At 39.8% G+C, this 13,309-nt stretch overlaps 1 protein-coding gene across 1 annotated transcript in view; it reads left to right on the top strand.

Moving 5' to 3' along the window:
• Nucleotides 1–13,096, top strand: part of KCNK1 (potassium channel, subfamily K, member 1) — a 34,416-nt gene extending 21,320 nt beyond the window's left edge. Inside the window, exons 5-6 of the mRNA XM_009329226.1 lie at nucleotides 9,556–9,951; nucleotides 12,837–13,096. Of these exons, the coding sequence (XP_009327501.1) occupies nucleotides 9,556–9,951; nucleotides 12,837–13,096 (656 nt within the window). The remainder of the gene's footprint in view (nucleotides 1–9,555; nucleotides 9,952–12,836) is intronic.
• The last annotated feature ends 213 nt before the right edge of the window (nucleotides 13,097–13,309 follow it).

Raw genomic sequence — 13,309 nt, 5'->3', positions numbered from 1 at the left:
TGAATAACGTAAGGATTTCTGTGCCATAATTTTGGAATTATAAAATGTTTTTTGGAACTTGGGAGTTCCCAGGACTGCTAAGCTGCAGAAGGGGACAGCATGTATCGCTCTATAAAATTATAAGTGGACTTATAATAGCAAAAATGATACAGGAGTTCTTGTTATAAACAAATGGTACTGTAATCTTTCTATAGTTAAGAAAATAAATAGATACACAACGTATGGTCTTATTCTGGTCCCGATTGTTAAACTCATCTGAAAAGACCTAATGCACTTTCAATTTTCCTTGCATAATTAATGGCCAAAGGAGATCCAGCAGCATGCCCCAGTGGCAAAGAGGGCTAATGGTGTCCTGGGCTGCATTAGGAGTGTTGCCAGCAAGTGGAGGGAGGTGATCCATCCCCTCTACTCAGCACTGGTGAGGCCACACCTGGAGCGCTGGGTACAGGTCTGGGCTCCCCAGTACAAAAAAGATACGGAGCTACTGGAGAGAGTCCAGCAAAGGGCCACTGAGATGATGAAGGGACTGGAGCATCTCTCCTATAAGGGGTGGGAGAGACTGGAACTGTTCAGCCTGGAAAAGAGAAGGCTCAGGGGGGAGCTCATCAATGTATGTAACATACCCCTGAAAGGGTAGGTTAAGTAGTGATGATGCAGGTGGCGTATGGATGCTGTTGTGTCGCATACTGCCCAGTATCATCTCATTCTTTTCTACCTTTCCATTTGTGTTCACTGGCCGCCTTATAAATATTTTTATTCTGTTTTGGTAGCACAATAACTAGACAATGCCTGAAAAGAATATAAACAGTAGAGATATTTATTGTGGGATATATGAAATACTTTCATACAAGTTTTAGTTTAGTTTTAAAATATTTATGTTCTAAACGCTTATTACATTTATTATATACGCATATTATTTGTTAAATACTGAATTTTTAATGTATTTTTATATGGGTAGTTATTTATTTTATTTCTGTAGAAGTGATTTTCCACCAGAAGTGCCACCCTGTGCATAGGTCCAGGTTACTAAGAACTTTTGCTGTCTCTTCATGTGGGACTCCCAGAGAAGGCATGGAGTTGGGATCGGGCTTACTGCAGGAAAGGGGATAACTTTTCAGAGGCCTAAGAACATACTCAGTAGGAAATTGGAATCGTTACTCCTCCTGCTCCCGGCATGAGATGTTGGGTGGGTTTATTTATTCATTTTTGATTAACAGTAGCCATGCTTTCTGAATGTGGATGTGTTACGTGTCAATATGTAGCTATATCCACTCTCACTCCGGTTATTTAGGCTGACCCAGATCGTATTAGTCAGAACAGGAACTGAACATCAGTGTTTTGCCAGCACTGGTACAAATCCTTGGGCAGTTTAAACAATACCATATATAAGACCATAAAGCACGCTGTTTATCTCAATGTGTTCACATAAATAGTGTGGAATTATCCCTTGTCCTCTGTCGTGGTTTCACCTCAGTCGGCAACTAAGCACCACGCAGCTGCTCGCTCACTCCCCCTCCCCCCCCGGTGGGATGAGGGAGAGAATTGGAAAAGCACAAGTGAGAAAAACTCATGGGTTGAGATAAAAACAGTTTAATAATTGAAATAAAATGATGATAATAATATGATAATAATAATACACAAAGCAAGTGATGCACAGTACAATTGCTCACCACCCGCCGACTGATACCCAGCCAGTCCCTGAGCAGCGGCCCCCCCGGCCAGCTTTCCCCAGCCCAGCTTCTTGTGCACCTCCAGCCTTCTCAGTCAGTAGAGCATGGAAAACTAAAAAGTCCTTGGCCAGTGTAAGCATTACCTAGCAACAACTAAAACATCGGTGCCTTATCAATTTTGTTCCCATCCTAAATCCAGAACACAGCACTGTACCAGCTACTAGGAAGGAAATTAACCCTGTCCCTGCCGAAACCAGGACATCCTCATACAAACATTTTCCGCAGTTTCATTCATCAGCGTCCCCTTTTCGCAGCACCTGTGGATGCAATTTCTAGCTTGGTTTCTTTGGGGAGGTGAAATATTGCTTCCTGTGCAGGAACGGATGTGGCAGACTCTATATGCTTTGCAAGATGTAAATGTTACGACGTACAGCTGTTCTGGTAGAAATTGGTTTTGAAACTGGCTTTGAACATAGAAGCCAGTATATCCATGCCATTGGCTTGTTTCTTGGGTTGAGATGTTGCTGACAGCCAGCCAAATTACTCATACAACATTATTACTAAACTGACTATGTTCAAAGCCATTTTAGCCTTTCTTGGTGCAGCAGATTACATTTGTGAGCTGATTATATGAACCTGGTCCTTTCCGAGGCAACTCCAAACCTCACTAGCAGGACATTGAATTTGAGGAATTAGCAGTCTTTGGCTTTTTTTTTTTTTTTAAGAAGTCCCTTGACACTACAAATTGGCAAAACAAAACAGTTCTATTCTGAGAAGTGATTAGGTGAGAAATCGTTATGGAGATCTATCCTTAATGTTCATTTAATTGTTTAAATATGTTGTTACCATTTTTATTCTAGTGAGGTTTGAGAGATATATTATTACTGAAGGGAGCTGGAATAGCACCATACTAAATCACCTCAGCTGAAAGTTTAAATTACCCTTACTGGTGCTGTGTGAGGATGAACCTAATGAATGTTTTCTTTACTGGCAAAACTGGTTTAAGAGGTTTCTGCCACACCCTTCATCACCTCCCTAATTATGCTGAGTTCTTTCAGGGCTGCGTTGTAAGCTTTTATTAGTGAAATGAACTAGGTTTCAAATAAATCTCCTCCTCCTCACTTCCCCTCTTTTTTTTTTTTTTTTTTTTAAAACCCAGATGATTTCATCACTTCAGTTTACAAGCACCTCTTCCTCCTCCAATGCACACAAAACCAGTTCCATTAGCTCAACTGAGGAGGTAACAAAATGTAACATCCAAATGGATTTCTGCTGCTTAAAAATGCCTGTCATAGTGGAATTTTTCCTCTTCCTTTCTGCCATATAGGGTAGCTTATCTCAGCCTAGTTGCAAATCAAAGTTCTCAGGTTTGTTTAACAAAACTGTGTTGGTGAACTTTTAATTTTTACCCCTTTTTAACATACACCTCTGTTTTCATGTCTTGTTTTAATGGTATTGCTGTGTCTCAAACCTCTGACTAAGAGTTCTGAAAAGTCTTTTCTAGCAGCACAATGCTACTGTTTTGCACATTTTTAGCTATGGACCAGTTTTCATGTCTGTTTACAGTCCTTTACATTCTTTTTTCTATCTGTATTGCAGGGAAGAAAAGCTTATGTGCAGTGGTGTGCTAAAAGGCTGGTCAACTACCTGCCTTTCAGCCATCTTTAAAGCTGGTCCTTCCCAGTGCATACCCTGTAGAAGTAGAAAAAGCAAAATACCTTTTCTGAAATAATTTGATTCTGAGCAGATACTTTGGCACGTGTAGATACGCTGCATAATATATCATACCTTTTTCTAATTTCTTTTGTTCTGTATGGTAGGTGACCTTTTGCCTGCAAATTTATGGCCCAGTCAGCTGCTGTACTTTACATAAACTTCCTAACCAGCTACTTCAATCACAATGTTGTTGGTTTGAACTCTGTAGGTCAAGTTTCTGATCACTTCGGTTGCTGCTATGCTCTTCCTTGCAATATAAAAAATACTTGCGACTTACTTGTGATCTTTCTTACCACACAGATCTACCGTCACCTGACATTTCTTTTTTATCTTAGAAGATAATAGAGCAGTTACGAAGAAGGATGTATTTCACTGTTAAACACAGTGGAAAATGTCAAAGGTTTATAAAAATAACAAAACCATTGACTGTTTAATTCATGGAGAGAGAGGAGTGAGCTTTAGTGCTGCGGATGGTGGTCCCCATTCATGGGACCAGCCCACGAGAGCAATCGTGGATAGCCAGTGCCCTGGGAGTGTAACAGAGGGGCAAGAGAAAGAGCCAGTGCTGCGTACACACCTTCCATGCTTCATCACCGTAGCCTGGGAGAGACTGTCTGGGGGAAACTTTCTGAGCGCTGTGGCACCTCTGTTTGCCCGTTGTTGCCTCACCTGATGTCCGATCCATTTACAACATTCAAACATCTGCCCTTTGGGGCAGCCTCTGGGGACTTCTGTGTGGAAGGCCAGGCTGGGTTATCACAACACAGAATTGCAGCACCTCTTGCACTCTGGCACTAAATGCTCAATTCAGGGTCCCGAAAGTCCTGTAAGAAGGCCACTGTTTCTTAACAGAGTGAAGACCAATTAATGAGCTACAGGGAGGTCTGAACTATGAAGAGACAAAGCAGTGATGATACAGAACTGTTTAGATTGGTCAAAGCAGTATCTGAGAAGGATGAAAGGAGAAAACACCCAGTGCCACCAAGTGCCAAGCTAACACAGGATGGAAGTGTAGTGTGAAATGCTTGTTACACTAGTGCTGGGTTTGACGTAGGCTGTTATGAGTTGGACATTGTTGTAAGCTACATAGAGGCTCTGGAAAACAAAGTGTGATGGTCTATAAAAATGGAGGGAGAAAATATATCCTACTGGGAATACAATGATCAATTCTGCATATTTCTCTACAAAGTGATCGAACAGGAACAATTAGACACAGGTAAGACAGAAGAGAAAAAAACTAAAAGGGAGCTTGCACAAGAGGGATACAAACCACTGAAAAGTATAGAAAAGTCATGACCAAGCCTTTTTAGAAATATGTAAGAGCAAAAGACTAATTTGAAAGACAGCAAATGGAAGAGTAAATATTTTATTGAACGTGTAATTGACCTGTATAAGTCACAGCACCAAGATCCATGTAAAAAGATTTAAGCATTTCAAATGGTTTTTAAAAATAAGCACTTTTGGAGACTACGATGACATTCAAAATTACATCAGAACAGGTAAAGACATTTTGTATATTTATATAAACTTATAACAGTAGAAGTCCTCCAAGTCATAAGAAAGTAAATGACTTTTAAGGAAAAAATCCCCATATGTGAACAGAATTGAAACCCAGTTGTCTACATCTTGTGCGGTTTTGCTCTTTCTTTGATCAATCAAATATGGTCTGTCTCAAGACACTGAACTAGATGGAGCATTGATCTTACTTGATTTGGCAAATCCTGCTGGTCTTGCACTCGTCTTTTTCTGTGAGCTTTTTTGAAGGAATGGTACTCTAAGCTATGAGTAGACAATAGAAGGGATTACATGTGAGTAATATCCTTTTATCTCTGGTGTCACTTTGCTTCTGAGTTTGGGCAGGTAATCTGAGGGTTTGGTTTTTCAAAGGTCAGCGCTTTTAAACGGGTGATTGTTATCTGATATTTGTATTATACATATGAAAATACAGCATTCAGTAAATCTTGTCTGTCTTCATAATCAGTAATACAGTTATGAGATATGCTACATGGGCAATTTAATTCTAGTCACCCATAGCAAGTCTCCTTGATAGAATAAAGAAATATCTTCATAAGTAGTCCCCTTTTTGTGACCATCCTTTTATCACAACAAAAAGAATATCTTAGGATTGCAATTGTAATGCTTCTGAACATGGTAGTTTCCACTGAAAAAGGCAAATCGGCATGCATTTTATTACCTATTATTTATGTAGAACTAGCATGTGCTAGGCACTTTATGGAGGGATTACGGAAGGGAATTTCCCTGAAGAGGTTACAGTACAAAGGAGCTACAAACAGGTGCAGGAGCAGAGATGGGAGGCAACAGAGTGCAAGTGTCTGAAAGTAGACATGGAGTATCTCCTGCCCTGGATCTGTAATTTCATCTCTTTTAATGTATGGCTGTGTTGGGGTTTTTTTTAATGACTTTTGTACAGTGATGACTAAAATTATAGGCATTGTTAGGAAAAGTCACATAAAAGCAATTTCATACTGGGAAAAAATACGGATCTTTTTCCTCCCCACTTGCCATAGCTTCATAAATTGTGACTGTTTTAGCTCAAGCTTTTCAATGTAATCATTCCCAAGTAGTGACTGTATCCTGAGTAGCAAGCAAACAGTGGTGATCACTCATCCGTTGCTTTTGGAAGATGTCATCCTCTTACTGCTGCAGGTTGAGTGGAGCATATATTCTCTCCTCAGTCCGAAACTGTCAACGCTCTTTAGTATTACAGTTCTGTAATTGTTAGCGGCTGAGGAGCAGGTACACAATCCCCTCAGCTATCCCTTAAGTGATGTGAAAACCTCACCAGAACAGCAGAGCAGACCTTAGAAGGTAGCGTCTGCTTCAGGCTAATTCAACTAATTCTGTAAATTGGGAAAATTTCTGTAAGGGTTAACCAGACAGGCTAGTCTGAGCATCCAGTTTAATATAACCTTGTTGCAAAACTTTCCTGTAGTAAAGTCTTTCTCATTCTACACTTTCCTCTGAGTCTGGGTGCATACTGTGTAGCACTTGGAAGGATAATGTCTGTCCTTCAGAAGGAATTATGAGAGAGGTATTGGAGAGGTAACAGAACCCCTCCTCACCCAGAAATAAGCTGATTGCTGCCTAGGTCAGCGCAGAGGCTGGAATTAAATCACCATCAACGTGCTCTGTGTGTAATGAACCGACAAATGTGTCAGAGAGAATTTTTTTTTTTTTGTACGCATCATACAGATGTTTGGGTTCAACTTAATGAAAGCTTGGTTTAATTGTACAGTGCAAACATATGTTAAATTTAGGAACCTGGAGCTTGCAAGGGACTTTCTAGGTCTGCAAGCTCAATTTCTGCTTGTCATGTGTAGCCTCATGATATTGCACCATCCATAAAGTTACCAAGCTTCATCAGGCTCCATTTTAAACATAGCTGGGTTCTTTCCCCAGTACCGAAAGTGGATGGCTGCTCCAAAATTCTTCTCTGAAGCTTAAAAACCTTTTTTTAATTTCTAGACTAAATTTATTCATGCTACATCAGAGCTATTTGTTTGTGTGGCAATATTATTCTTCATCTAAAGCATTTCTTTTCCCTTGGTAGTACTTGTATGCTGATGCAGTAACAGGGAGATACTATATCACTTTTCAGCCTCCATTCAGCTGTGCCGAGGAAGCCAACCACTTTTATCTTCCTCTCATAAAATAGTCTCTATTCTCCTGATGGTTTCAGTAACCTTTCTCTGCTCTTCTTCCAGTGTGAATTTATTCTTTAAGTGTGGATATACAGAATGAGGTAGATTAGTCCAGATGAGGTCGGATCTGCGTCTTACTCAAGTAACACACCTCTAGTTCTGCTTTACTGAAGACACCTTGATGTGGTGGAACACTGCAGTTGCCTTTTTTGTATTTGTGTCACATGGGTCAGTTTTAGATGTCCTATGATCTACTCAAAACACACACGTTTCTTCTCTTCCAAACTTGGAGTTGATTGTCTGTCACAAAGTGCTTTCAGGAAAACTAAGCAACTGGGGCTGGTCCTCATATGGATGTGAGATAGGGAAATTTTTTAGATAGAAAACAGAGCAGGAGAAAATGGGTCAGTTCTTGAAGTAGGGGAATGTCACGAGGGTTGTTCCTTGGAGGCCTGTGTTGGGGCTTGTGCTGTTCAACGTAATCATAAATGACCCAGAAGAGGGAGGTAACAAAGTTTACTAAAGACATTACTAAATTATTAAAGCAGTAAGGATGATGGAAGAGCTGCAGGGCAACTGGGCAATAAAATGGCACTTGAAAATGTCTGTGGATAAAATCTTAAGTCACGCACACAGCAAAACCAGTCATATGGTTCACACATACGAAGTGATGGGATCTGCACTCTCAGATTCCCAGACACCTCTGAGAGGCAAGATCCTGGGGTTCTGATAGGGCCAAGAAAGTGTCGCTCAGTGGTAGTCAGAAATGCCAGTCAAGTGTCTGGCGTTATTAGGGATGGAGTGGAATGCAAGGTGAGAAACCTTCTCTGCAACTTCGTAAATCTGATTCAGCTGCATCTGGCGTGCTCTGTGCAGTTCCGGTTCTCTTATCTCAAAGCGGATAAAGCAAACAGAAGGTGAGCAAGAAAAAAGCCATTAATTGACACAATTTTCTGGGGTTCAAAAGACTGAGCTTGGGTAAATTATTCATAATGTCATTAAAATTCAAATACAACTGAAGTTTCCTGTTGGGTTAGCTAACATGGAGAAAGTACACCTCATGCATTTCTTCTCTAAGACTTTGTACGTTGTAATGATAAGACGTTTTGCCCGTCTTTCATTGTCTGGACGTGTCTCTATGCATCTTAAACAAAAAGAACATTTCCTTTTCTTACTCCGCGGGACAACTTAAAAGAGCAATGCTTCTACTGTTAAATTCATTAGTGCAGAGGGGAAAACTCTTGTGTTCATATAAAACCTGAAGGGGCTTGCAGAGCAGCTGGTTTCACAGGGAAGCAGGCAGGGGGTTCCCAGGAGCCCTCGAGGAATGTCTGCCTGGTCCAGTGCTGCACTGGGCAGACTGGGCGAGTGCAGAGTGAGCACAGTTCAGAGATGAGAAGCAGCATTAACCCAGTATGCACTGGGCTCTGCCTGGGCTCCTCAAGGTAGCTAGTTGCAGTAGCTCTGGAAAATGCCTCGTTGTACAGCACTAACATAACCCGAATGAGCTGGCAGATTTGGGGCTGCAGAATTACTGGGGCCTGTCTGCACTTGCTTGGTTTGATACCAGTGTAAAGACTGCCCGAACTAGATTTCAAGCAATTTCCTCTTCCTTACTGCAATGAAAACAAAATACTCATTTTTTTAGTTGGCAAACAGAAGAAAGCATTCCTGGTTTATGCTGGATTTACTGTTCTCTTCTGTGCCTATGATTTACATTTAGAACCAGGCTGTCTGGCAGAGTGTGCTTTGGCAGTGTAGCTGCTGGTGCTGGGTACAAGTGTAATTGCACGCATTTGTGGAATTGAGATGGCTGGCTGTGATCAGCCTATACACCAGTGGATATATGCCTGCGCTCTGAACAGATCACTATTGATGCTTCTAGTGTGTAAATGACTAGGCAAAAATCCAGCCACAGTGGTTAGATCCCAGGAGTTTTGCTGTGAAAATGTTTGTTCTGCTTTTAGATATCTTTGATGGATTATCATCTAAACATCTTGTGGAAGTATATAGCGTGGAATGCTGATTATAATACTTCTATGTAATTTAAATGGTTTTCACAAAAGGTCTTACAGTGTTTTACTACAGAGTAGATGTAGGAACATTTTTCTGAAGTATGGATTATTCCACTTGACAAGGTGGGTAAAAGAAGTTATATCACTTTGTAAAACTAAACAAAAAGGTAAACCCAGAATAAAACATAGATTTCCTGGCATAGGTTCCCACTCCAGTCTAGGCATTACTTCCTTCTCCAAAATAAGCATTTCTACAATTACATTCACGATTTTGAAATAAAAATATTTTTTATTTTTACTTGCTTATTCCTAGTACTTAGGCTTTGTTTGCCTGCTTAAAACAGACCTTTGAAAAGCATTTGTCAAGAATAGCAGGATTCAGAATTAGCAATAGTGAAGCGTTATTTTTTTCTCAAACCATATAGCCAATATCAAATTGGTACGTGAGCTCTGCGCTTTAGCTCAGCCTATGCCTCCTCTGCTTTGTTCCAGGTTATGGACACACAGTGCCTTTATCTGATGGAGGAAAGGCCTTCTGCATCATCTACTCAGTCATCGGGATCCCATTTACACTGCTTTTCCTGACGGCAGTGGTACAGCGTATCATTGTATATGTCACCAGGCGGCCCGTGCTGTATTTCCACATTCGCTGGGGCTTCTCCAAGCAGGTTGTTGCAATCATCCACGCTATAGTCCTTGGGTTCATCACTGTCTCGTGCTTCTTCTTAATCCCAGCAGCAATATTTTCTGTTCTGGAAGATGACTGGAATTTTTTGGAATCTTTTTACTTTTGTTTCATTTCCCTGAGCACCATTGGCCTCGGAGACTATGTGCCAGGAGAAGGCTACAATCAAAAATTCCGAGAGCTGTATAAAATCGGAATTACATGTAAGTGTCAAACTAACCAGCTGAATAAAAGGCATTTTATGGAAAAAAAAAAAAAATCAGATTTTCCCTCTCCATTCTGTGGATGGTGATTGTTTTGTGAGCTGTCAGCTAGCAAACTGGGCATTGTAGGTAGCTGTGCAAAGGGGAAACCTTTAAATAAGGTCAGTTTTCTTCGTTAAGAAAGAAAAAGCTAAAACCAGAATTCCGTTGTGCTAAACCATAGCTTCTTACTCTCTTATTAATAGTAGAAAAAATGCTCACATTACTGTTATGAACATGGTTATGAGCATCTTGGGCTGAGATTTCAGTGCATCACAGAACCAGGAAGATGATCCTTGTAACCTAAGGTCATCTCAAGGTGAGCTGACAGGTGAACAGAGACGAATCGAGGAGCAATGGGAAATGAGGCAGAATAGCAAAGTTTCTGACTCCAATTGTAAAAGAAGGTAGCTGAATCTGGCACTGGTACATATCAGCTGTCAAAGAGAGACAAGTGGACTGAGATGATAGCAAAGTAAGACCACAAATGTTAAATTTAAATTGTTTCATTATGTTTGACACAGAAGAGAGGCACAGTGATCAGTGATTTGATCGAAGATTATCTTTGTTTTGGCATTCTGCATGAATGTATGCTGAGGGCAGTATTCTCCAGTGACAGTGTTTTGAAGCATCCCAGTTTCTGATATGGCTTCAGTCTGTGCAGCCCTCGGTCATCGGACGCACCGGTTAAAAGATCTGAACGGCCAAAACAAACCTTTCTTGTCAGGTCCATTTCTTAGGCTGGTCTGCATTTGTATGTGCTCCTGTGCATGATCTAGCAATGTTAGTGTAGGCAAAGTGTCTATTAACTTGGTTTTGTGTTTTACCTAAAGAAAGATTGGGCCTTGAATTTTCATTCCTTGAAGCAGGGCCTTGAACTAGTCAACAGAACACTTTATTTTATTCTCCTGCCAGGCCTGTTGTCACTGCAGGAGGTTTCCCCCTCTACCCATCGTGTTTATCTTACCAGCAGTAGCTTTTAATTATTACCCTGCTGATCTGCAGAGTTGATTTGGGGATGCTAAATGATGAAGTGAATGGAGAAAGTCACGCCTCGTAAAAGTCAGGCCTTGTAAAACTTCTAGCCGTCCTGAAAACTCAGAATCAGAAGAAAACATTATGACTCAGGTTATCCTTTTTCAAACTTTAGAACACTTAGGAAATAAATTGCAGGAAATACTAAAAGGAAAAAGTGGCTTTTAGGCAAAGTTATGACCTTAGAATATTTAATTTCAGCAGTTTTTAAGGTCATAACTTTTAAATTATTCTTTTTCCTTTCATGTGAACAATTCAAGGAACCAAACAGGATGTATAAAATCTTGCTGAAGATTGATCTTGCTGAACCTAAATTTTCTTCAAGAAAAGTTTTGGAGTTCTACATCAGAAAATGCTTAATGAGTGGTACAGGCTTTTCAATAATTTTTAGGAGAACACAAGTCCTGTTCTAACTCAAGTGGTGATCAGCTAGACTGGGTTTCAGAGATAATTACAAAATTCTCAGTGCAGATTTGTAATGCCTTTTAATTGGCATAGCTTTGTCACGTCTTCCTTGTGTTAATGCATAGCTTCCATTTGATGGCATGAGATAAAGCTTAAAAACAATTCATAAATTTTAGTTGTAGTGCTGATTTAGATCAGTAGCTGGTATTGCAATATGGATTTAATGGTGCTCCTGGAAGGAAAAGGAGAGTGTTATTGCCAGTGAACAATCTGTAACTACAGGTGAAATATTTATGCCTTTAGGTAACAGAACAGTGGCCATATGCAGATTATAATAATTAATCTGTGTTGATCTTTCAGCGCATTTAATGTTCAGCCTTTGGATGAGCACGTTGTACTAATAATTATACACTTAGCTTCTGCTTGATTTACTCATTGAAATGATACAATATTCAAGTAGTCATGCTCCTCCTTAAATTGTAGTGATCAGTAGCAGGATCTAATGAAACATTGAGATTAAGAAACGCTCATTTTGACACCTTCCCTCAAATTCTAGGTGCATATGTTTGGAGAGGAAAAAAAAAAAGAGCACAGTGGGCTGTTAACCATACAAAGCTCCATTTCCAAAAGTCTCAGTCTGAGAGCTGACTATTACCTTTAAAAATCAGAGTCAGTACACCACCGAAGTCATCAGTAATACCATTTAAGTAACACTTCCAAGTTTGGATAGTTTATGTATGTTAGTAAAACATTGTAAATAATCTTCAAGGTGTCATCAGATATAGCAACTTTGTCAGGTTTTTAAAATATCAGCAGTAATTTTACAGTAATTTTTCATTTTTATTTTTATTGGTTTTGTACACATTTCTAGTTGCTTTGTTTTTCCACTCACTTCAGGGTGTTGGATATCTTATAATTTTAAAGGAAAATAATTTAAAAGTTTTCAGTAATATATAAAGGGATTTGTCCTGCTAAACTGGTACAAACAACAAAACCATAATTAGCCTGCCATATTTTTACTTCTGTTTGTAACATGCAGGAATATTAAGGGAAAAAAACCTTTTGAACAGCACTTAATCAGGAAGGTCGTAAGTAAATGGGGGAGCGTGCATGTGGTAAATTTTAGTATTCTGTTTCATTTAATGCCTTTACATATTTTTCTCTTGTACAGTTGTAACAGAATTAAAGCCACTAGTGTTACTTTTTTTGATTATGCGGGGTCTTGTTGATTGTAGAATGAAAAAGGAAAAAAAGGATTTGACAGAGCTCTGAAACTGGATCATAAAAAAAATTAACCTACTATTTAGAGATGACGGGGTGGGAAAAGCTACAGGGTTAAAACTGTTCCAGCCCCACTTAATTTGCTAATAATTAAAACACTTTTTTTTTTTTTTTTTTATACCCAGGTTATCTGTTGCTGGGCCTTATTGCGATGTTGGTGGTTCTCGAGACTTTCTGTGAACTCCATGAGCTCAAAAAGTTTAGGAAGTTGTTTTATGTGAAGAAGGACAAGGAAGAGGACCAAGTGCATATAATGGAACATGACCAGCTCTCCTTCTCTTCCATCTCAGACCAAGCAGCCTCTATGAAGGACGATCAGAAGGCAAACGAGCCTTTTGTGACTTCCCAGTCCCCAACTTCCAATGACAGCTCTCTAAACAATTAATACAGGGGTATCCATACCATTGTTTTGGTGCATTTATGCTACTTACCATAAGAAATAGTACGCCTCATATTTTCTTAATGAAAACATAAAAGCTGGAAGACTGTGCTACTTTAACAAGGATTCATCACTTCTGACGTAGAAAAGACTTCTGGGAAAAATGTGGGAGCCACCCTGGGAATAGGGAAAAAATATAGGATGTGGCTGGGACCATTA

Source organism: Pygoscelis adeliae, unplaced genomic scaffold (genome assembly GCF_000699105.1).
Source record: "Pygoscelis adeliae isolate BGI_AS28 unplaced genomic scaffold, ASM69910v1 Scaffold77, whole genome shotgun sequence".
NCBI lineage: Eukaryota > Metazoa > Chordata > Aves > Sphenisciformes > Spheniscidae > Pygoscelis > Pygoscelis adeliae.
Note: the sequence above shows the minus strand (reverse complement) of the source record. Positions and strands in the feature narration are given on the sequence as shown.